This window comes from Perna viridis, chromosome 12, assembly GCF_037379345.1.
Source record: "Perna viridis isolate PV_CMFRI_1.1 ecotype Kerala chromosome 12, ASM3737934v1, whole genome shotgun sequence".
Taxonomy (NCBI): Eukaryota; Metazoa; Mollusca; class Bivalvia; order Mytilida; family Mytilidae; genus Perna; species Perna viridis.
Genome location: NC_142456.1, coordinates 13,181,435 through 13,207,917, shown reverse-complemented (window position 1 = coordinate 13,207,917; position 26,483 = coordinate 13,181,435). Strand labels below are relative to the sequence as shown.

The 26,483-nt window shown below is 31.8% G+C and overlaps 1 protein-coding gene across 2 annotated transcripts in view; it reads right to left on the bottom strand.

The window, feature by feature from the left end:
- LOC148601265 (polyamine-transporting ATPase 13A3-like) overlaps positions 1-26,483 on the bottom strand; it is a 53,049-nt gene that overhangs the window by 26,005 nt on the left and 561 nt on the right. Inside the window, exons 2-17 of one of the 2 annotated variants that reach the window (XM_088555960.1) lie at positions 19,296-19,378; positions 17,835-18,002; positions 15,188-15,246; positions 14,464-14,554; positions 13,934-14,011; positions 11,042-11,127; positions 9,913-9,990; positions 9,111-9,180; positions 7,271-7,405; positions 6,307-6,376; positions 5,340-5,471; positions 4,130-4,291; positions 2,959-3,116; positions 1,426-1,614; positions 646-707; positions 9-153 (exon numbers count right to left, since the gene is read on the bottom strand). In XM_088555960.1, coding sequence (XP_088412086.1) covers positions 9-153; positions 646-707; positions 1,426-1,614; positions 2,959-3,116; positions 4,130-4,291; positions 5,340-5,471; positions 6,307-6,376; positions 7,271-7,405; positions 9,111-9,180; positions 9,913-9,990; positions 11,042-11,127; positions 13,934-14,011; positions 14,464-14,554; positions 15,188-15,246; positions 17,835-18,002; positions 19,296-19,378 — 1,766 coding nt within the window. The remainder of the gene's footprint in view (positions 1-8; positions 154-645; positions 708-1,425; positions 1,615-2,958; positions 3,117-4,129; positions 4,292-5,339; positions 5,472-6,306; positions 6,377-7,270; positions 7,406-9,110; positions 9,181-9,912; positions 9,991-11,041; positions 11,128-13,933; positions 14,012-14,463; positions 14,555-15,187; positions 15,247-17,834; positions 18,003-19,295; positions 19,379-26,483) is intronic. The other variant, XM_088555961.1, reaches the window with a different exon arrangement.

Here is a 26,483-nt window from a genome sequence, read left to right as displayed (position 1 = left end):
ATAGTTACCCATTTGGTTGATTCAAACATGATGAGATCAAGTGGGTCACCAGAAAGTTCACCATCAATGAGTGTTAGTGAATGACAGGTGGCCATACACTGCATTACATGGTTTCTATCCAGATCTGCTGGGTTGTAAACCACACCAACAAACCTGAAACAAAACATTGGTACCATTATCAATATTACAAGAGAGAAATTGCACCATGCTTTTTTTTTCATATGTTTTGATAACACCCTGAAAACATACAAGTATGTATTCATGTTAAAAACTTTCATGAAAAAAATAAGAAATACATGTATAGGACTGACAAATTGATTTAAGAAAATCATGTATTAATAATGAAAGTCAAATGATAACTCTATGTGTTCAAAAGCACATCATATTTGAAGAGAGTATGGTATTTGTACAACTTTGAGAACCATGTGAATTTGTGTTTTATATGAAAAGATATGAAGACAAATCCCCCAACAATAAATTTAGCGATACCCCTGCTTTCAATCACAATATAAGGAAAGTAAACAAAGTCCTCTGTAAACAGGAAGTTGTCAACTTTTTCTGTCAAACCACTGAACTTAGTATTAAGTATATACAACCAAGTAAAATGAACACCTGTAATTGTTATATACTACATTATACTCCTACCTTTTGTCATGACATGGGAGAACCCCTGACATATCCAACCCATCTTCTGTCAATGTTCCTGTCTGAAAATATACAATCTCAATTACCACAAAATATCCTGTCAGTATAATATACAATTAAAACTAGAAAAGCTGTAAGCAATGCTCCATAACATGATGCCCCCCACTCCCCCATTTGATTACATGACCTAAAATCTAAAATAAAAATATGCAAAATGGGAATACGTAATGAAGATTCTGTAAAAGTTTCATCACAATCCATTCAGTGGTGTGGGAAGCGTCATGTATAAGAAATGGGTACTCTTCTATGTAATGAAAGGAAGAAAAGGACAGAATAGTTTTCTTCTTTCAATCTACACCCAAAAATACATTAAATGGTTTGGTTGCACTTATGTATAATAACAGTATTTTAAAATATAAAATTGAAATAATTTACTTCAGTTTAAACTTGGGTGGAGACAAGGTGATGTCACAGTTGATTAACCAGATTCCTCCACCATGAAGGGTGGGGAAATCAAAATTTATGGTGATTATATTGTAACTCTTACTCTTCAAAGAATTCCTGATAATTTAAACTATTTCTTTTTATCATTGTTGATAGTACTGAAAAAGTAACAACATCATTTTTAAATATTTGCAAAACTATCAGGAAAATATATTTACCAATGCAAATGCATGATATATGATTCAACTACTTCAAAATAAGTCAAGAATAGTTACTTATCAAGAAAATTTGTAAATAAATAGCCTTGTTTCTATGGTCACCATTTAAACAACTTACCTTATCAAAACAGAAGACATCCAGTCTGCCACAGAAGTTGATCCTCGGAGGACTGATACAGAATATACCAGTCTTTTTAAGCCTGTTTTGTGCATACACCGTACCTATTGTCATGGCAGCAGGTAAAGCAGGCGGAACAATAACTGTGATTATATCTAAAGCTCTTAGTATGATTCTGGATACTAAAACCTGTGGAGAAGAAATAAAGATATGAGTATTCTTACTTTGTAGTTCTTCATTAACAGTAAAAATTTGATAACACAGAATCTGCCTCATTAAAATTAGCCCTTGCATAAGTCAACTATTTTTGTTGGGAAGGGAAAACTCAGAATATTACTTTTCTTATTTTCACATAATGCCATTGGATCATATTTTCCATAGTGGACAAAAGATAAATCATATGCCTGATGGCAGTCAACTCAAGTGGCCTAAACTTAATTTTTTTCAGCTTTAAAATGAAGTTTCCGCTACAAGTAGTTTGCTGTCAATGTCAATTGACCTTTTCATCAGATTGCTAATTTTTATCATATATAAAATGTGTAAAAAAATATCACAGTCATTATGTTGCAGCTTTCAACTATTTCCTATGAAAATTTGGGGAGATTTTCAAGAGCTTTTTTACATACATGTCACATTCTTAAACTTGAAATATTTATTTCTAGTTTGTTTGCAATTATGTAATATTCAAATTTTTAACATATGCAGTCTATTTCCTACATACAAATATATGTCATGGAAGAGCTTTTTTTTTTGCTAATTTGTTTTGATTTGCATAATTTCAGCTTTATTTTGAACATGTTGTTCTTGCATAAACTGCAAATCATGTTATTTAAACAACAAATATTTGCTGAAACTGAAAATTGCACAATACTCATACCCACTATACCAACTCCATATTTATTATGGAAGCAGGAGGTCTGGCTAGCCATAATACCTGGTTTAACACATCATTTCACTTTGAAATGCCTACACTAAGCCAGCAACAACATCGCTAATTTCATTTTCCAGTTTATCCTAAATTTTGCCATTTCCTTTACTATTTAATATTTCCCTTCATGATGTATAACTACGAGTTCAGTAGTTATCAAGTAGCAATTCAGCTATGAATCATGAAATATGTGATTCATGGTTGAAATGCCTACATATTTTTATTTTTCATATTTTGTCAAAATGCTTAAGTAAACAGAAAATAACATGTGGCTTTTCATAGAACCCCTGTTCATAGGAGAAATTTTAAAATTATATAGAATGAATTATAGAATTCAAAATTAAACCAGATGACTCCGTAATTGACACTAAAATACAATAGAAACTGTTGGACTTTCAATGTGAATTATCTCATGAGAGCAGAATGGAATGAATAATTATACATTTCATCACATAAACCTTTTATGCAACTTAATAACAAAAATAAAAATATACAACCTTTTAAATGTGTATCACACATAATAGAATTTGCATGATTCTCATAAACACTGCTACTCATTACCTTTATCCAACCTATAGAAAAATATTGAAACATAATAAACTCACATGATTTTTTATGAGAACGATAATACTATATATCATCCCTATTACTGCAACACATGCGAGGAACAATATAAACTTCATAGCATCCTTGTAAAATTTGAAGCCAAGGGGTTTTGGGTACAATATACCTCTAACTAGCTCTCCTTTGGCTGTTTTAAAACCTGGGGAAGAACAAAATGAAAATTACTTGACTTTAATTGTACACATGGACATGTTAAACTATACTAAGACGTTACTTAGGCCAAGAAAGAAAATATGTCCTTTTAAGGTTATATTAGATGATAAAATAGGGTAGGTAGGTAAATAAAATCATTTTATATATATTTAATATATTTAACTCAAAAATGATAATTTAGTGGCATTTCATAAAAAAAATACCAATAAAATGATTAAGGAATGCAGAAAAAAATTGGGTAGGTAGGGTAACTTTAAACATACAATTTTTTTTCTTGGCCTTATAGACAATTTTTCACCAATGATGTAACACAATAGTGGAGAATGTTTAATACGGACTATGATTAATGGGCCCATGTATACAAATTTAAAAAATGCAGTCATGTTTGATATACTAATAATATATGTAAGAGAATAAAGAACCAAATGAAAAATGTATGTAATTTACATGTTAAAACAAGGGATCAAATGGGACATTAAATAATACCCCATCTCATCGCAAACAATGTTGGGAGGTAACAAGAGGCTCCCGGGAGCCTGACTCGCTCAACTGGTTAAATTTTGTCTTCCAATGGCAATAAATTTAACAAGTTGTCCAAAAACTTTGACTCAAGAAGACTGTGGTAGGACTTATTAAAAGGATCATTTCAGCAACTGAAAGTTTCATTCTAACTATTATAGTTTTCAAGATACTGGCTAAAAACTAGAAAAAAAAATGACACTTTTCATCTTTTAAGGGTAATAACTCTTACAAGGAGTCATCTGACAACTTTGATCCCTGGAGACTTTTGTAGGCTTTACAATAAGGATCATTTCTGCAACTGAAAGAATTTGGGTAAACTAACGGTTTTGGAGATATAATAAGTGAAAAACTACTGTCTGACCCTATGTTCTATTTTTGCCACTCCCTGTAGCTGGGTATAAAAAACAAAAAAAACAAAAAACTAACATATTGATACTGTAGACTTATTCTTTATTGAGTCTAATAAAGTGGCCTTACCTGTTCTGACAACAACTGCTGTCACTTTAGCATGTCCATAGTAACGTGTCTGAAGAACTTTGGTCCCAGAAAATAAAGTATGACGCTTGTGATGCTCAGCAGAATATACTTCTGTATCTTCTTGATGAGACAGTTGGGTCTTGGTCACAGGAACACTCTCCCCTTAAAAAAACAAAAAAGTATACAATTTTGTCCTCATCTTTTTTTAACCATTTACAAATAACAACTGCAATCGAAATAAATCAATTTAGAACATAAAGTTGCACATGATGTCAAGCTGGGCATACCCCACAAGTCTATGTCAATGTTATTCTTAAATATGTTTCACTTAAACAGAACAAATATGACATGTTTCCATGTTTCCTCAGATGTCTCCACATCTGCTCTTATCCATTTTAAGTTCACTGCTTATTTTTAGATGCACAAATGGATAATTTTAAAGATTGCAAACCAATCTGGAATCTGGCCAAAATTACCAAACAAGTGTTCTGTAGCAAAACTTTAAAGACACTTTTCTTTTTCTTGAATGTGGGACAGAATTAAACTCAAAAACCTATGTAAACATTAAGTAGCTAACATTAAATTGTTTTGAAAGTGGTACCACTATAGATCAATTTCAATGATTAGTCTTATCAATTTTGACAGAATTATACTTCAAAGTTCTGGCCCTAGCACCATAACACTTGAAAAATTACTTAAGTCTGAGAAAATTCTTAACTGTTTATGACATCATCAATATTAAAGCCTTTGATTGGGGTTACCATGGAAGCTCAGACTTAAGTGTTTCACAAGTTTTGTGGTGCTGGGGCTGGTTTTGATGCTACAAAAATTACTCAAGTCTGAAAATATTCTGAACTGTTAGTGATGCCATTATGCAGGACTTTAAAGAGTAATCAAGGTTATAGCTGTAGTCAAAAGAATGTAATCCAGGGACAAAGACCAGACATGGAAAACAGACATACACAACAAAGAACATAAAGTAACTAAAATCATACATACAAAGTAACAAAAGCAAATGAGCAACTCGGACTCCACTAAAAACTGGGAGCATGGACCAGGTACACCATGAAAGTTACCATGAAAGTTAAGAATATTCTAAACTAAGTTACTTTTTTAAGTTATCTTGTACTTGGGCCAGTGGTACAGTACTGGACCAGAATCTTAAAAGACATTGTTTCAGATAATATTTTGTCACGTCTAACTTCATTACCTGTTAGCATGCTCTCGTTAACAATACAGGTACCAGCAGTAAGTACAGCATCACATGTCATGGTGCAGCCATTCGGAGGAATAGAAATCACATCACCAGGTACTAAATGACTAACAGGCACATCCTCATATACTGATAGTAAAGAATCATAATTATTATATAGATAGCAGTGATTTACCAATTGTTCCCAGTGTATTTTTTTTCAATAATGCACACAGTGAAATAAATTTGGTAATATCACGCTTGCATTTTCTCCTGCCAAAACATCACAACATGAATATCAATCCGCAAAAATTTTAAGTCTGTGTTGAAAATAACAACAAATAATGGAGGAAATCTATATAATAAATAGGATAATCAATTGGTTATTGTGAATAAGCAAAATATGATCACTCGTTCCAAGAACGCAGTAAGATTTAACACATGATCATATTTTGGTTATTCACTTTTTCCAATTAATTATCCTATTAGTCCTAGCAGATATGGTATGTACTATATGTACTATATGTACTATATGCATACCTGTGCTAATATCACTACTGCAATATTAATACTTCAGGAACACCAGAAAATTTATTATAACTATATAATAAAAGGGTTTTTGCACGAATATTGGTGAATACTGGCCCTCACAGAGTATCATATTGCACTCACATGCTTATGCAATAAGATATCTGCTTGGGCCAATATTCAAGCAATAATCCTATAATACATTATTGGAATGATCTAAACCAACACAATAAATAACCGAAATTACCTGCCACATTTGTTGAAGTCTGCATTTTGAACTGGTGCATTCCTAAAGCATGCTTTAACTGAATAAATTTGGGTTAGGTTTTGACAAATTTTACTGAACAATATACGAGAGAATTTTAAATATTTCAGGGAAATACTCTACTGAATTGTACAGTGAAACTGTTCTATCGACTAAAATATTCTCTGTATCTATATATGTGTCTTGTCTTACCTGTGTTTCCTCGACACACACTCATAGTGGATACTGAATGAGCTACCATGTCATGCAAGGTTATACTTTGCTAAGGAATAAAAAAATGAGAAAAAAAATATATAGAAAATAATTACTTTTCAAGCAAAAGATAGCATAAACTTCTTATTTCTTCTGAAACTTTAAGAATAGGTATATCAACATTTGTTTCACATCTTTACCTACATAGTCTAGAAGTTACAAGCTGCTGCCCTGGGCAAGACTGTTTCAGTTCTACATGTAGTATTAAATCCCAAAGACTGTTTTAGTACTACATGTAGTGTCAAATCCCAAAAGACTGTCTCAGTACTACATGTAGTATTAAATCCCAGACTGTTTTAGTACTACATGTAGTGTCAAATCCCAAAAGGCTGTTTCAGTACTACATGTACATGTAGTATAAATCCTAAAAGATTGTTTCAGTACTGCATGAAGTATTAAATCCCAAAGACTGTTTTAGTACTACACGTAGTGTCAAATCCCAAATGACTGTTTCAGTACTACTTGTAGTACAAATCCCAAAAGATTGTTTCAGTACTACCAGTAGCATAAATCACAAAGGCTGTTGAAGACTTCCTTGAATTCATACTAAGATTACACATATGTATAAACTTCTATTGAAAAGTACATGTACATCTATAGTAACAGTCTTTATAAATATTAAACAGGAGGTGATTCATGCGATTCAAAACCCACAGAATTTTTTTTCCTAATATTATATAGAGTGTGCATGAAATTGTCTTATTGCAAGTGTTATTAATCATGCAAGAAATGATGGAAGTATTTTCTCTAAAATGCAGATCTGTATTCAGAAAGGACTATGGTTAAGTAAAAGTATGGCATGTGCAGATGAAAAACATTATTGTTTGTTTGGTGGGCTTTTTCTACCTCTACCATTGGAAATGTCTGAATTTTATATTGCTTGGTATTTAAAAGTATATCCTACCCTTTTAGTTTCATACAAGGATATCGCTATAGAAACAAGGGAAATAAATCCTATACATGATGCATATATATAGTACTCATCACAACTCCATAATATAATACTGCCTATCTGGAATATGTAGAAAGGGTTGATCACCTGGAAAAAGAAAAATTTAGATTAGTTCTCGTGCAATTTTTCATTAAAATTAAAAGAAAGTGATACAAGCATGACAAATATGGTTACTTTCAAATAAAATTTCACCTAAAAAGAGCCTTGTGACTGCTTTTTACACTGTTCATAGCCAGGAGAAATAGGGCATTAATGGAACATTACGTTATACTCTGCCACAGAATGTTAAAAATAGGGGGATGTTCAAAATGGCCTAATCAAAACCTACATTTTAGATTTTGCTGAAAATTGAACTTAACCTTATGAACTGTGCAAAGTTTAAAAAAAACCATTGATCCGTTCTCATGTTTTCATCTGGAAACCATCTTGATAAAAAGATACATGGACATACAAAACAACTTTTGGAAGGGTATCATATAATACCTCAGCACTTCTTGTGGTGAGGTATAAAGACAAAATTATTTCACATAATTTTCACATGAATTTCACATGATTTTCACCAGAATTGAGCAAATAAACTTTAAGACAGAGTTCACATGAAATTCGAGTGAATTGAGCCTTCACATGAAATTCATGTGAAAATTATGTTAATTTCATGTGAAGCTTGATTAACATGAATTTCACATGAAAAATATTTGCCTGTGTATGAAAATGCTGAAGGAGCTTCTTGTTCTTCATTTGATCATATACGAATTTTTATTCTGCAGGCAAAACAGAAACAGTTTTCACCCAGTTTACTAATTTATATAGATATCCGATTTGTAATAGTGAAATAAGGCTATTTTGCTCTATAACAATAAAAAAGGAACATCTATATGGACATTAAATAATACCACACCATGTTTTGTTTTATTTAATATCCATTGACACATGCTAAATTACAAATCAACAGATCAAACTCAAATACAAACTTTATCTTGACTCCTTAATCTTGAAAGAACTATCTTTCATCAATTTTTAGCATCCCACTCCAAACAACTCCAAACAATAAAAATCTCCTATTCACGTTCCAAAAAAGATAACTCTCTTATTCATAAAAAAAAAAAAAAAAAAAAAAAAAAAAAAAAAAATGGCAGGGGAAAAGACCTGAAAATGATTTTTAAGCTTAATATAAACTCTATACTACTGAAAAAGAACTAACTCTCACAATTTTTAATAGTCAAAGAAAGATAACTCTAATTCATCAAAAAACAATTTAAGGTAAAACAAAATAAAGTGGCCATAAATTTTGAGTAATTCATTTGATCAACTTGAAATTCAAACTAGAAATATGCTTTAAGATACTCAATATCTATTCAAAGTTTGAAAATGATCCTTTAATCGTGATCATCTGGAATCAGTTGGGGATGAACAGATGGCCATACACCTACAATATTATCAGAGGGTATCACACTTTGTGCAGTGGGATAAAACCACTAGAAAAACTATGAGTAAAGCTCACCTAAAGGACACCCTTGGTCCCCATCCCAGAAACCCTATGGTCAAAATATAAAAATAATCACCAAACAGTAAGATAAGTCTGAAATCTAATCCCAGTGCATGGCATACCTATATAGGTTCTGTCTAATCCTAGACAAAATGATGAACAGATGGACGGACACCATGATCATTATGTACTACCTGCTTTCAAAGCAAAGGTGCAATAAATGTGGTCCCAATCAAATGCAACACATTGGGCCTAGAATTAAGTTCCTTCTTTACTGCAACTCTCTGAAGTAGGATAAATACTTACTTCTTCTACAAACAATTTTCCATACGATTTAACTTCAACATCAATGACATTGTCACCATGCACTAATCTCCTATAAATTACAGAAAACATTTGGTTAATACATTTTACAACTTTTGATAAATGTTAATATGAGTTTTACTGGACTATAGAACTTAAAAATGACACAATCTAATCTGTATATACAGTAGAATAAAATTACAGACGTTAAAGAGAGATTAAAGAGGAGAGCTAAGTGGTTGCTCAATGTTCTGGAACTGGATGAAGTCAAATTCATATACAGAAGCAAAAACTTATACATTTTTTTTTTTAGAAAAAATAGATTGCTTCAATGGACCTTAAGAATGCTATCTCATTTCTTTACAAACATATTTGGATAGACATAAATAAAAGATTTTCATTAGGTATTAACATTATACAAAAAGTGAAAGTGAAAAAAAAGTCAACATTGAATAAAAACCTTACAGCTTGGGAGTTACAGGTTCTTAACCTGAAACCATAAAATTTCTAAAATATTTTTCAATTCTCAGGCCATTTTGATTTCAAAGCAGTTCTCATGAAAATCAACAAGAAAGGAATACATTCTTGTTTTTTTTCTTCAGTCACAAAATATCATATTCTTCAAAGCCAGAAAAAATATGGGTTGGGGTATTTTCATTTTTATGTTATTGATATAACAATTAAAAATAGGAAACTGAGGCATATCTTCAAAAGATGAAGTGGGAAAATAAAACTGAGAAAACAATTTTAAGTTGGAAATAGGTAATACATTTAAATCTTTGAAATGCACCAAGATTTTTCATACCTTTGTTTTTGTTCTTTTTCTGTGAAACCAGTGTAATCCTCTTGGATTGAAATACAGGACACATTGGTTGATAGATCCCTATAAAAATGATAAAATGATTATATTATTATGTTCTAAGGCAGATATTTCATGCATTTCAGGACTAGAAAGTGTAATCAAGTAAACAGACCCTGTTTTGTAAATAGGAATATTTTTTACCATAAAATTCATATGATTGGAACATAACATGACATTCATATAATTGTAACATAACATGAAATTCACATGAATTTAACATGAAATTAATGAGAAGGTTCAAATCACTGAGATGATTTATAAGGTCTAAAAACAAAGCAGAAATCTGCAAAATCAGAAGTAAATATACAGTAAAAAAAAAGAATTGTAACAGTAAAATCCAGATTTGAAATAGATGAATTCCGCTAAAACGCGAAAAAAAATCAAGTCTAAATTCATATGAACTTCGTGTGAAGTCTGACACAAAAATTAATATACATGATTCAGGTGAAATTCATGAAAAAATCCTGTGAATATACATTGTATTTTGCTGGCATAGTTTGACCCACCAAGGTAGAATTTTAGTTTGTAAGCTTACATGTTATGATTTTATAATGCCAACCAATTGTCATTTTATCTCCCATAAGCCATACGATTAGTGGAAAACAATGACTACCATTTCTAAAGTCTTTGATACAACTTGACCAGGAATGGAACCAACAACCTCTTGCACTCAAGATGAGCAAACCACAGAGGGCAGAGAAACAAATGTCAAGAATAATTATTCTCTTAGATATCTAACTCATTTAAATGATGATAATTAGTAGTCAATGATATGCTTTCACTGAACACAGAAAAAATATTATCATATAAAATTGCAATATTTGGTGTATTCATGTGAAAAAAAAATGACTGGTGTTTAATGGTTGGTCCTCATCATAAAAGTTTGAAAAAAAATTTGGTTAAGCAAGTCATTAAATACTCTGTATCATCTGAAATTTTTAAGTGAGTCGGACAAACGGAAAAATGAACAATCAATATGAAGACCACTATGAATCCTGGGAAATGAACAAAAAAAGAATAAATACTATTTAAAGCATTACAAGAGCATTAATACACCAACAGTCATACTTACAATAATTTGCTGAAGTTCCTAGCTCCTTGGTCCCAGATATATCTAATATGCTGATGGTCAAAATATTTCAAACCTCCACTACCAGCCTGTAATCAATTATTCAAAATCAAAAGTTATCTCCCCTGTTTACAGATTTTTTTTCTTCATGTTAGTATTTGTGTGAATTAAGTTATGAAATACATAATTTTACTGATATCTTTCAATGAACAGTAGCCAAACATTAAGAGCATGAAATACTGAACACCAAAAGTACTAACATCGACTAAATTCATGAATTTGAGATAACCAGCATGCGAAAATAAAATTAATTTTATTGTACAAGAATTATTATGAAAATTTTAGCTAAATATCTAATGCCATAAATAGTTCAGAAATGACTACTGGTACAGTATTTCCAAAATTAAGATGGGTTTATAATTAAGCATGACGAAAATGAGATGTTCATCTTTATCAAGTAATCTTTATATAAAAACCCTATTAAAATTAAATTTAGTAATTGAAACCCCTCAGTCACTCATGTACCATCAAACAATATGTCACTCTACTTTACGTTCATTATTATTAAGTCTTATCCTTTGAATAATGCTTTCATAATTAAGAAAGCAGAAATCTGATTGGCTGATAAAAAACATTCACCAAAACAGAAAGTAGAATAGTGTTGTGATCCTGTAGTGATTGAGTGAAGGTCTCTGATTAGTTAACTGGTTCTCTTAATCTTAAAAGTAGTGAAAATTAAGCTCACCAATTTTAAAAGAAAATATAAATAACAGCAGAAAATAGAGTTATTTCCCATGGCCAGCTATAAATAAATAAAACACCACAACCTGTAAGTATAATATGTTTTCTTCACTGAAAAAGCACAGGGATATATGTACGTGCAGCAAGAAATGATATACATATACTTTGTATTTAGATAAACTTTTTGTATAATTTTATATAGGAAAAGAAAAGTAACATTTACTATATGAAAAGAAAGGTAATAGGAAACACAATTGGTGAATAATAACACTGAAAGCAATTCCTACAACTTCCATGCCAAGAAACCATAAACTTCTACTTATTAGTTTTATACAAAGGGACCTCTAACTTTCCTTTTGAAATAATTAAAGGATAATTAACTGGACGGAGTGCATGACCAAAATATGTTCTTCACAAGTGCAGAAGAACACAAAGCCAAATTTGTTCTACCACAAGTAATACTATTCATGTGGTGAAAATACAAACTTGCAAACAAAATTAGAATTTGTGGAAGACTAGGCACTATGAACACAGATAATTTACACAACAGTCTATCACCTATGGAAGGAAGTTTACAATCAACCAGTAATGCCAACAGTACAGTTAGAGGCAGGATCATACTCTAACACCTTTGTGGGAATGTAAACAAAATGTTACCATGGAAACACTATTATCTATAGTATTATAGCTGACCTAACAGAAAATAATAAAAAAAGGAAAAAAAATTTAAAGACATCTTGTGTAGAATGGTATTAAGGAAAGCCTTTAAACACCCAAGCTTGGCTACACTAAAAAGTGAAATTAACAGATACTCTGAAGTAAATGATATTATACCCTCCTTAATTTAGCATTTTAATCTAAAAATTCTGACGCATTCTACCAAAAAATAATTTTAAAAAAGTGAAAGCCGTCTGTTAAAGAGATATGATCCAGTCAACCAAATTATTATGATCAGCATAGAAAAAAGTGACTACTGAAAGTTGCAGAAGATATGCTAAAAAATTAGACAGACTCTTCCAAACTACCGCTACTTGAATACAATTTTCATATAACACTTGAAAAGTTTATACAAAAAAATTAAAACAACTAAAAATGTCTGGATAAATTACAATTAAAGAAATATATATAAACATTTTATAGGAAGTAGCATGTTTACACAGGCAAATATTTTTCACATGAAATTCATGTGAAATTCACATGAAATTTACATGATTTTCATGAGAAATTCACTAAACACAAATTTCATGTGAAGGCTCCATTCACCCGAATTTCACTTGAACTCTGTCACTTAGTTTATTTTCTCAATTCAGGTGAAATTCACGTGAAATTCGTGTGAAAATCATGTGAAATAATTTTGCCTGTGTAGAAAGTAGCATGTTTAACACTTTAATTAATTCATATTTGTCGTGAGTATTAGATGATTCACAGAAGAAAAGAAAGTGAAATCACAAAGAATCGACAGTCCCACCTAACAAAGAAAAAAAAAAAAAAAAACCAAAGGCAGTCTTTAAAAACCTAAAATTCAAAATCACAAAAAGGGTAGTTTTTCCTAAATTGACAGGCTAAAAAGATGCAGCAAAGTTGAACTAGTTTGATAAGTCTTTCCCTACCTCTAGCAAATGCAGACAACGACAAAAATACACAAAACAAGTCTGCTGAAGTACTGAGGCAACATCAACTAGCAACAGCGTTTTTTTTGTTTGTTTGTTTGTTTTTTTTTGAGCTGATACTGAGAAGTCTTACTACAAACAAGTTACAAAATAGGTTTAGTTCTAAAGCAACAGTTAGTTAAATAGTACAATACCAAACAGTCACTGAAATTAGCACTGGTCACAAAAAAATATTCTTTACAAGGCTTAATTCAACCTTTACACTGCAAATTAATGAAGTTCTAAGTGCACAGAGTGTTATTTCAGTTCTACTATAAGGGTTGTGGGAAATAGTTTGTACAAGGTGTCTAACGGTACGCCAAATATTTTTATTCAGGTGTTCAAGTACAGAGGGAGTTAAGTTATGTAGTTTGTTATTCTTATACAAAGGAAACTAATTTGTGTCATGAAATCCTAATTTCTTTGACTGCAAAGGGAGTTAATTCATGCACTAAGTGAAATACAGAATATTAGTAGAGCAACACACACAGTAGTGCATTTTAACCTTTTTACTTGAATCACTGCCTGCATTGGAATGTTTGCTATATTTAGCAATCCACGACCCCTTAGAACCATGGTTTTTCTGTATTAAAAATAAGGTACAGGTATATGGAAAAAGCAAACCTTAGAATGAGAAAAAAATCTACTTCTAATTAAAAATCTGTACTACAAGCTTCAATTCTTCCATATAAATGACACAAAATCTAACCATAAATACTACCTGTGTTTCAAGTCAACCACAAAAATATCATAAAAATATATCAATCACAAACATAAACATAAAATACAATAAAAAAAAATTTTGAACACTGAAAATATCTGATTAGTTTAAAGACTTAAGATTGATTGACTGATTGTTGGGGTTTAACATCCGAGCAGCAATATTTCAGCTATATTCAGACGATAAAGACTTAAGAAAAAAAGCTTTCACTCATAAAGACATGCCAAGGATAATTATCAGTTGAAACATGTTATCAGTTAAGCTTCATATCAGTAATGCAAGTAATGCTTTATCAAATTCTATACCAAACATACTTGTCTTTTTTCCACCAATAAGGCTTTGTCACTACAACAATCACTGGAATCAGATGCAGTATCAGAATTCTGATAGTGGTCAACAGGGGCTCTACAACAATAATTATAAATGAAAGTTACCCTTCCAGTGCACCTGGTTCAAGCTTCAAGTTCTATGGTAAAGTTCAGATTCCTTCTTTTTCATTTTAGTTTTTCATATGATTTTGTTTTTTTTGTGTCTTTTAAACATATTATTTGATGTACCTATTTCTAGTTTTGTTTTGTCATTATTCTTCAGCTTATAATTAAAAATATTACACAAAAATTAAAGCCTAATGATGCACTCCAATATCAAGGTTTGTGGAATTCTATGATTCATGTCAAGAAAACCATCCATTACTTGTAACCAAAAAATTAATATGCAATTGAAAATTTTGGAACTTCAGGAGTAAAAATTAGGAAATACAAGCTGGTAGTTGTTAAATATTTTCTATATGTTCAACTAAATTTTACCCAAAAGTTTGGTAGCCCAGCTCAAATGCTAGTAACCATTGGCTACTGGGGAATTGTTAATGTTTATCCCTGAACTTATTGTTATAGTTGCAAAAATGGACGCAGGACTGTAACTGCAATAAGTCATACTTGCATTTTAAAATTTAAGAAATAAACAAAGCAGTTTTTTTTTTGTTTCAAAAATTAAAGTTACATTGTATATTCTAATTCATTTTTCAGTACATGTACTCACTGTCTAGAGGAAAAATTAAGAGCACTGACATTACAGACAGTAAAGTTATGGAAAGCATCCTGAAATTAGAAGACAAGAGACAATTTTTTGAGGGGACACAAACAGAGAAAGTGTTTATTGATTGATTTTTAACACCATGTAATGCTTATCATTTTTCGAAGCTGTGATAATTGATACCTGCTACTACATGTATATTCACTTGACAGAATCCATGAATATTAAAACGTTTACAATAGCTGAAAGTGCTATTCTAAAATTAGACATTTTAAGTAGCACTCTAGCTAAGAACCATGTAAAATGTGATACATGGTTGGAAAGCCTACATATTTTTATTTTTCATATTTTGTATAAAATGCTTTAGTTAACAGAAATTTATACTTGGTTTTTCATATAACCCGCACTCATAGGAGATAAAAATTATATAAAATGCACTGTAGATTTCAAAATTAAGGGAGATAACTATGTAAATGACACTCAAATACAATGGAATCTACTAGATTTTCAATGTTGATTATCTCCTAAGAGCAGGCAGATTTGAATGAATAAATACACATTTCATAATTTACATCCATAAAACAACTTAATTACAAAAATAAAAATATGCAGCCTTTTTTGGGGTGTACCATATTTTTCAGATTTTGCATGATTCTTACAAAGACAGCTACTTAAGCAGTGTTTTACCAGGCCAGACTAAAATGTATTTCTGTTCGTCAGTCTGATTGCTAAAAAAAAATTGGGTAGGTAGGTTGAAATGTAGTAGATAATAAATAATATTTTCTTTCTGAATTATTCCAGTCTAAACTCTAATTTTCAAGCTTAATACAAAGATGTATGATACAATAGCAATTACTTATAATTTTGATTGTTTATATTGATAAATTATGTATACACTTGCTAAAGATGTTTTTGACGATCTCTGTAAGGATTTACTATAAAGTTTATATAATGATTCATTTGTTCCTGTTTCTATTATCAATAAAATCAAAAAACCTCCTCAAGTAGCATAAAAAAATTCACTTTATAAAATCTGGAAATCAGAAAAAGAAACAAAAAAATTGATGATAATAAAAACTTTTTGGTGAGGAGGTTTGAGTTTTTGACAGGCTAGATGAGTGTTGAAAGAAATAAATTTTCATTTTTGCCTCAAGGTCTTTCAGGACTACCTGTAGCACACAACAAGACTTTACATGTATGTGTGATTGGTGTGTTCACATTTCTCCAACATTTAATTATTCAACTAAAACAACATCAATTAAGGTTAGGGATTATGGGGTCCTCAAAAGGGTGTGATAGTTTAAATTTTCCAATTGGATAAATAATTTAAAAAAAAATATACAAAATGAAATGACACAAGCTTAAGTCTACCGATGATGAAAATTGAAAGAAGTGGATTAATAACTTATTTGATGATCAATGTACACAACTTTAATAAAATTTAATTGCATAAACAAATATTAAATTATTTTATTGTAAAGATGAATTCAAATAATTACCTTTGGAAAGATAGAAATATATTTTTTAAAATATTTATCGCTTTAATATATATGCTACTTTTTTTGCAAAAACAGAAAAAAAAATTTAATGAAAAAAATATTACATTAATATTATATCATTGTGTCTCTAATCAATGAAATCATTTAAATATACTATCCAACATTTTTTACTGGAAAAGGTAAAATACAGGTAAATTTAAATTATCAAACCCTTTTGAGGTACCCAAGGTTTTCACAAAGAGAATATTTACATGTACATATTTTAAAATATTACATCAATTATCATATCAATTATCATAATTACATCATAACATTAGTATGTGCTGCCACAACAGTTGTATACATATAAATAATATAACTAACCATATATTTTGTAATTTGCATAACTGATACAACAAATTATTTAAACTGCACAATAAACATAATAATGATTATCCCAAATATCAATGATTTTAATGATATGCCTACGTGTTATATCATAAAATAAGCATTTTTTAACCAGATATACATATACATGTATGATAGATTATTAATTTTATGCTTGAACCCAACAACGAATGATACAAAATACAGGATGCTGACCAAATAATCAAAAATATGCCAATTTCCAAAGTGAATTGACCTGGTTATGCAATCCAAATTTCTATTTTCAAAATGAAATAAGTTTAACTAGACATTGCCCCTCATGGGACTAAAACCTGGCAGCCTGTTGAACCCTGTACATTTGGGGACCAATCTGGACATACAATTTATATAAAGAGACAAAATCTTGAATGATGAACCAAACAAACATTCCCTTGGAAAGGAGACTGAACAAACTTATAGAAAATTGAGAGAAAATAACAACAGATCCAAAAATTTTAGAACTTGTGATAGTTTTTATGATAGTGCTCTTCCAGTAAAAAAGCCATCCATCTGGACATCATTGGGCTTCACAAATTCACCAAAATAATGAACCATAATAGCCTTGGTCCCATCTCATGTCTAAAAAATGGCAAATGTGACTTCAAATTCAATTTGTTTATATATATAAAAGCAAAGTGAGCAATAGCAGTGTAATAATTTCAACTAAGTTACCCAGAGGCATGAGCCCTGCTTTCTGTTTGACCTGAAAACTGTCATTAATCTGAAATTTAGTGACTCTGACTGAATACCTCAACTAAAATGCAGTCAGCATTTTGGATGGAGCATTTCTTTTTTCTTAGGTAACATCTTAGTTGTGGTTTCCATGACATCAACAATAGAATAAAACCTCCAGTGAGAAGAACCAATACAGGGAAAACAACTGCTCTCCACCTGCTGTACTTGTAGCCATAGCATATCTGGAAATAAAGTTTATTCATAAGAATGACCAAAGCATCAGATTCTGCTTCTTGTAAAATTAGTTTTAAGTAGAACTCCAGCTAAGAATCATGCAAAATGTGATTTATAGGTAAAAAGCCTACATATTTTTGATATTTTGTTTGAATTGCCATAGTAAACAGAAATTATCATTCAGTTTTTCATATAACCCGTGTTCTTAGGAGATAAAATTTATATAGAATGCACTGTAGATTTCAAAATTAAGGGAGATAATTCTGTATATGACACTCAAATACAATAGAATCTATTGGATTTTCAATGTTGATGATCTCCTAAGAACAGGCAGATTTGAATGAATAATTATGCATTTCATAACATAGACCCATAAAATAACAACTACAAATATAAAAATACGTAGCCTTTTTTGGGGTGTATCACATTTTTCAGATTTTGCATGATTCTTACCAAGACAGCTACTTAAGTTATATTATATTTCTCTGCTAGACTTGTAAAATCAACCTTCTAATATGACATGCTTCAAAGATCTTTAGTTCATAGCTGCAGTGAAACATCAGTGATTTTCCTACTGTATTTGGGGAAGGGGCCTGGGGCCCATGCAGTTGGGAAAGAGCCTGAAAATTGTGAATTTAGGAAATAATCTATATATTTTTAAACAGTATTTATAAATTCCTAATAAAAATCCTTGATGTGGACCATAACAGTTTCCATTGCTTTAAGGTCCATGAGGTGACCCCTTCAAGAGAAATATGATACAGTAGAGAGAACAGAGGAATCTGTACATCTTACAAATCTACATCTTATCATGTACACTGTACAAATCTTTTCAAGACAAAATTGGGAATTTGAACTGAAAATAGGCCACATGTAAGGAGTGACACACAAGACTTTGTCCCTTAATCAAACTTGAGGACTAGGGGACCCCAATAACCCAAAACTAAAAGGGCACATAAGAATTTTTGGATTTCATGTTAGTTTATTACAAGAAACCCCATGAAAACCCCTATGTACACGCATTTGTATGTGTAGATTTTGAAGTATCAATGTCATCAAAAGATTACCATGCCACTCCTATGTTACATGTACATGTATGTATGTATATTTTGTAATCAGTAAAGTGTTGATATTTTGAATTTTTTATCACCGAGAATCCAGTTCAATCAAATGCCAGATTTTTTTTAACTGTCAATTTTCCAATAAAATGACAGGGTCGGATAAAAAAAAAATAGGGTTGGTCAGGTAACAGTAAACAGACATACATATACATTGTACATGTATATTTTTTATGGCCTTACCAGTTCATCATCAGTTTCTGGGTTTAACACACTTCGGTTGGACAAGAGCTGGTCAAATACAAGCCTATCTGTACTCCTATGATCTAAACAAAAAAGATAAAAACAACTGGAAAATACTAATTCATACACTGTTAACACATACTGGTATAATTTTGCCCATAATGGAACAATGGGCATACATGTACCAGTACATTTCAATACTAAAAACAAAATGGATTCAATACATATAGCTGAACTAGAGCACATTAAACATTTGTAATCTTGTCCCTCCTTCTTTGAAGAGGGTTCAGTTCATTAAACTTGAGATGAGAAATTAGAGGCTCAAAAGAGGCTGGATTACTTGCCTGGAAAATTAGAACTCTGGCAGTGATATTACAATGCATTTGATCATGCAGAGTAATTCTTTTTTTTCAATTTTCATTAACACGGACCTGTCAATCCTAATACCATTAGAGATTTTTGTAGGCTTTATCATTTACATTTATAGATCTTTTATCAATTTCTTTCTTTTATTATGGTCTAATAAAATGCTTTGTGGGACTAAGCTTCATACCATCGCAGAAGTCAAACCCTGAACAGCTGGGCAAATACAAAATGATACACCATTCATTCAAGATGACACAAATACAAAAATGTACAAGTGACCCTCTTTACATGTACATGTATTCTTATTGCCAAACTCAATTGATCCTCATAAAGGACAAAGTCCTCAAAAAGGTAATCAAAATACATTCAACTTCTGACCTAGTTTAGCATTGAGAGACCAATGTCAGTCCATCGGGAGGTTAACCTGTTATAGAAAGTATTTAGGATCTTTGTTAGTTTAGCATTGAGAGACCAATGTCAGTCCATTGGGAGGTTAACCTGTTATAGAAAGTATTTAGGATCTTTGTTAGTTTAGCATTGAGAGACCAATGTCAGTCCATCGGGAGGTTAACCTGTTATAGAAAGTATTTAGGATCTTTGTTAGTTTAGCATTGAGAGACCAATTTCAGTCCATCGGGAGGTTAACCCGTTATAGAAAGTATTTGGGATCTTTGTTAGTTTAGCATTGAGAGATCAATATCAGTCCATCCGGAGGTTAACCCATTATAGAAAGTATTTGGGATCTTTGTTAGTTTGGCATTGAGAGACCAATGTCAGTCCATCGGGAGGTTAACCCGTTATAGAAAGTATTTAGGATCTTTGTTAGTTTAGCATTGAGAGACCAATGTCAGTCCATCGGGAGGTTAACCTGTTATAGAAAGTATTTAGGATCTTTGTTAGTTTAGCATTGAGAGACCAATTTCAGTCCACCGGGAGGTTAACTTGTTATAGAAAGTATTTAGGATCTTTGTTAGTTTAGCATTGAGAGACCAATTTCAGTCCACCAGGAGGTGAACCCGTTATAGAAAGTATTTAGGATCTTTGTTAGTTAAGCATTGAGAGACCAATTTCAGTCCATCGGGAGGTTAACCCGTTATAGAAAGTATTTGGGATCTTTGTTAGTTTAGCATTGAGAGATCAATGTCAGTGCATCCGGAGGTTAACCCGTTATAGAAAGTATTTGGGATCTTTGTTAGTTTGGCATTGAGAGACCAATGTCAGTCCATCGGGAGGTTAACCTGTTATAGAAAGTATTTAGGATCTTTGTTAGTTTAGCATTGAGAGACCAATTTCAGTCCACCGGGAGGTTAACTTGTTATAGAAAGTATTTAGGATCTTTGTTAGTTTAGCATTGAGAGACCAATTTCAGTCCATCGGGAGGTTAACCCGTTATAGAAAGTATTTGGGATCTTTGTTAGTTTAGCATTGAGAGATCAATGTCAGTCCATCCGGAGGTTAACCCGTTATAGAAAGTATTTGGGATCTTTGTTAGTTTGGCATTGAGAGACCAATGTCAGTCCATCGGGAGGTTAACCCGTTATAGAAAGTATTTAGGATCTTTGTTAGTTTAGCATTGAGAGACCAATGTCAGTCCATCGGGAGGTTAACCTGTTATAGAAAGTATTTAGGATCTTTGTTAGTTTAGCATTGAGAGACCAATTTCAGTCCACCGGGAGGTTAACTTGTTATAGAAAGTATTTAGGATCTTTGTTAGTTTAGCATTGAGAGACCAATTTCAGTCCACCAGGAGGTGAACCCGTTATAGAAAGTATTTAGGATCTTTGTTAGTTAAGCATTGAGAGACCAATGTCAGTCCATCGGGAGGTGAACCCGTTATAGAAAGTATTTAGGATCTTTGTTAGTTAAGCATTGAGAGACCAATGTCAGTCCATTGGGAGGTGAACCCGTTATAGAAAGTATTTAGGATCTTAGTTAGTTTAGCATTGAGAGACCAATGTCAGTCCATTGGGAGGTGAACCTGTTATAGAAAGTATTTAGGATCTTTGTTAGTTTAGCATTGAGAGATCAATGTCAGTCCATTGGGAGGTTAACCTGTTATAGAAAGTATTTAGGATCTTTGTTAGTTTAGCATTGAGAGACCAATGTCAGTCCATCGGGAGGTTAACCTGTTATAGAAAGTATTTAGGATCTTTGTTAGTTTAGCATTGAGAGACCAATGTCAGTCCATCGGGAGGTTAACCTGTTATGGGAAAGTATTTAGGATCTTTGTTAGTTTAGCATTGAGAGACCAATGTCAGTCCATCGGGAGGTTAACCTGTTATGGGAAAGTATTTAGGATCTTTGTTAGTTTAGCACTGAGAGACCAATGTCAGTCCATCGGGAGGTTAACCTGTTATAGAAAGTATTTAGGATCTTTGTTAGTTTAGCATTGAGAGACCAATTTCAATCAGGAGGTTAACCTGTTATAGAAAGTATTTAGGATCTTTGCTAGTTTAGCATTTTTAACAAAAACAAAATGTTTCATCTGTTTTAGCCCAAACCAAAACACTACATCGTGTCTATGAAGTCTAGATATAGTAAAAAATGCAGCCTAGACATAACTTTTCAAAGACATTAATATTATTTGATTTTAACTATTCAGACATTAAAACAAAAGCTACTGCAGTTTGAGGAGATTGTGATAAAACCCTGCCTTCTAATCCAGAACTGTTTGACTGTGATATATTTACAAATGTTTGGAATGTCCTTTGCCAAATCCAAATGATCAAGATATCCAAAATGAAATGAAATCTACATGTACACGTATTTAAAATTTAAACAGTCCGTTCTACTGCAATAAAACTTAAATCTGTTACAGGGAAAGAAATTGGCAACATTTGCATAGTGGTCAACTGGCCCATAAAACAGAATCCAGTAGCCCAACTAATAATCCTGCTAGCCCAGACCTATTTTCTATTTATAATTGGAGAATATTTCAGTAGCCATCAGGGCTACTGATTAAAAATTCATTAGCCTAGGTCAAAATTTAGCGGTTGTGGGCTACTGGGTTCCTGTGCTACTTTCCATCCCTGTGTTACAATACAATAAATGAAAATAAATATACAAAAGATTTCCTTTCTAAATTTTTGCTAAATTTTAGCATCCAAATATAACTTTAAATTATGGTGCAAATTTATTAAGTTTTTTTTTTCAGTCAAGACACTTGACATGGGGAAATAATTATTTCGAAATACATATTTTACTTTATGACGCTTATTTGTAAAATTCAATAAACAAAACTTTTCCCTGTTTATTCTTATATTTTGGTCACAATTTGGAAATATGTATGAAAACGCTAAAAACAATTCTGACAAAATCTATTAACACTTACCTGATATGCAAATGAACATAATTTTCAAAATAAACTTAAAAGTTCAAAATAATTATATAATAAATCTAATTAAAGCACTTCAATTTCTGCTGACATGCCAACTATAAATGCATGTACTAGAATATTTAACATATACATGCAAAATGTTAACTGCATTTATTAAAAAAAAAATGTTTTCTTCTGTACAATGTAATTTGAATGACCCAAATGTAAAATATTGATCTGAAATTATTCTATATGCCAATTACAAAAGGGAGTCAGCTGTTGAACAGGTTTTACCTGTACAGTTAATTACCGTACTTTCCGGTGAATAAGGCGCACCGGACTATAAGCCGCAGGGTCGATTTTTGTGGAAAATAAGGATAAAATCCACATATAACGCGCACCCAAATTGACGATAAATGTGGCTATTTTCAGATACATATGATACTATTTACGTTTCTTTTTCAGGTAATTTGACAAAAGGGAGTGGGGAAGTAAAGGTTTATAGGGTTTTATTTTCAATAAAATTTGATATTATGCATTATAATTGTCAATAAAATTATGATTTTCTCGTATATGTCGTCTTATTTGTTGTTTGAAGTTCGCGATGTTGACTTTCACCCCACGCTGTACTCATCCAAGCTGTCACCCATTTTGGGGTCGTTGAGTAATAAATTTGTTTTGTTTACATTTAAAAGGAATATGATGGCTTTCTATAGTTATTACAACAATTTGTCAGTGCGCTGATTAAAGGTTATTTGTTGTTTGAACATTGTGATATAAATAATTGTTTGTCACCCCACGCCGTCCTCACCCCAAGCTGTCAAGTTCGTTGTGTAATAAATTGTTTTGTTTACAGTAATGATTGAAAATACATCAATTAACGGTATTGGATGGGCTGATTAGAGGTTTCAATTTCTACAGGTGTCATGTTTTGAACAGGTATAGCCGGGGGAGAAATTTAGATTTTAACAACAGTGGAAAAATCTGAGCACACGTGCACACAATACCATACACAGTCGGCTGTATTCTGGGGAGGATTTCAAAATAACTTCAATAAAAGTTTTAAAAATACATAAACTTATGACCTGAAGAGAATATTTTCGTTCTGTTTACTCAGTCTTTAATTAAGAAATTATGTTGATTTTTTTAAGGAAAGAAATAAATTTAATTCAATGTACGAATGTAGAAAATTATTGAAGATTTTGAAATGTCCCCCACTAATCTTGATTTTCGGAGAAGAGGCGTCCTTAGGGTATATTAGAATATCATGATGTGATCAATACATTTTATCGTGAACTGTTTTTTTTTTTTTTTTCACCGCTACCGGCCGACTTCGCCGTGCTTCACTACCAGAAGTAGCAACCTGGGTCGTAAAGTCCGTTAAATCCGTACCAAAGACTTCTGTCCTGAACGGGTTCAGGAAAACAGAACTCCTTCGAACTGATTCCGACTCCGATAGTAAAGACGACGAGCCGCTCGCCAACTTTGACACCCGCCTGACTCCTGAGTTAGCAGAGCTGTTTCACTCCAACACAGAAGACGAGGATTTCGATGGTTTCAACGCCCCTGAGAGTGACGACGAGTATTGAACTATTTCATTAGACTTTCCAGATTACGTAGTGCTTTCTAGTGACACTTGAATATTTATGATAAAACTTTCGTGATTAATATTTAGTGCTTCATAATAATGTTTTTAACCTGCTTGTTATCTTATGTTTAAATGTATTTACATATTAAAATTATAAAATATCAACTGTCATTTTCTTTCCATTTCCTTAAAAAAATAAATGTTAGTTTAAATCATTTCTTTTTCTTTTATTCTGTCGAACAGAACATTATAAAAATAAATGATCTGAATTTGCACTTGTTTAAAAACTATCTGTCCTTATCCAAATTGACAGCCTCAAGAATAAAACCAGACACAAAATCTAAAAAAGTGAATGTGCTCATTAATAGGGGAAAAAAACAAAACCTCTTTATTGTACCTCTTGATAACTCTAAAATTAATTAACAATATATCACCACGTGACCAAATTATTGATCGTAAGGACACAAGTCATGAAAACTTTGTCATTATTATACATTTTATTCTTTTTAATCAAATAAGCAACAAAACAAAACATAAATATTTATTCAGATGAAAACAAGATGTATACATTGCAAGTTCCTGTCATAGTCGGCTGTTCAGATCGTATAAAATAATGTCAACAATGTAATTTCCGGTCAAAATCAGATCAGCTGATCTGGTCTGAAAAAAAAAATACATATACAAAGCGCACCGGTGTATAAAACGCAGGTAGAAGTCACCTAAAAAAAAATAGCGCTTATACACCAGAATATACGGTAGTCACATCCTGTGTATATACTGGAACCACTGAGCTAATGCTGTGGAATGGGGTCCTGTTAATTAAGGGACAATAAGCAATAAATAACCTGGCATTGGATACCAGGTATTTCACTCCATACGTTGATGTACTCCCAAACAGTTAAGAGTGGGGAAATGCTCTCGGACCCACCCAACCCAGCCACTAGTAGGACATACTCTGAGTTCTTCGGTCAGGTATCCCGATGACTGGGATCCACTACCTTCTACTACTAAACGGCATTACTAACAGAATCCCCGTAAGGGGCGATCATTTAAGATCCATAAGGATAGTCAAGACTGTAAAAACCCCCAATCATCACCAGGTATTTACCAGACTATGCTATGAGCTGTACTATACTTTGTTTACAAGGGAACCTGGTACTCTTGATGCACTTGCTAATGCCTTCCCAGTGTTCTAGGATTTTTATGTTAGGTCAACTTTCCAAGGGAAAGTCATTACTCAAAATCTACTTTCCCAGTAAATACAGTAAGCTTCCCTGATATTTTTAAGGTTAGTTCTTTTGCTTGTGTTTTGAATACAAATAAGAGTCAAGTCCCTGTATGAAGAGGTTAAGTAAACCATAGTTTTGATACATAATGGTACATTTTTGTATCTTTTCATTTCATTTAATAAATGAACAAATTGAATAAACACTAAAAGTTTATTTTTCTTCCAGTTCATTTCAAATCATTTGAATTTTTCATCAAATACACCTTTATCATAAAATACGTCTCATTTACAGTACCAACACCTTCATATTTTGTCACTGATTTCAGAGTTGAAAAAAACTTCCCAGAAAAGCATACAAATCGGAGTACTTAAAGCTGAAAATTGTTCAAGTATTTCCAAAAAGACAATTATTTGTTTGTACTTACTATGTGTGAACTAAATGCAACCTTTTTGATTGTAAAATATACCTGACAGTACGAATCCGGTTTGATTTATTGATTTAATATTATAATAATAATGATGGCTATCATTCTGACGCTTTATTACCAACACCAAAATAACATGGATGAAAGTCATGTTGTCCAATCGCGAGTTAAAACACACGAATTAGTGACACTTTCTTTTGGGATCTATTCGTAATAAATCGGAGTGATTTTAGTCCAAAAGACTGCTAGCATCTCTTTTTAAATT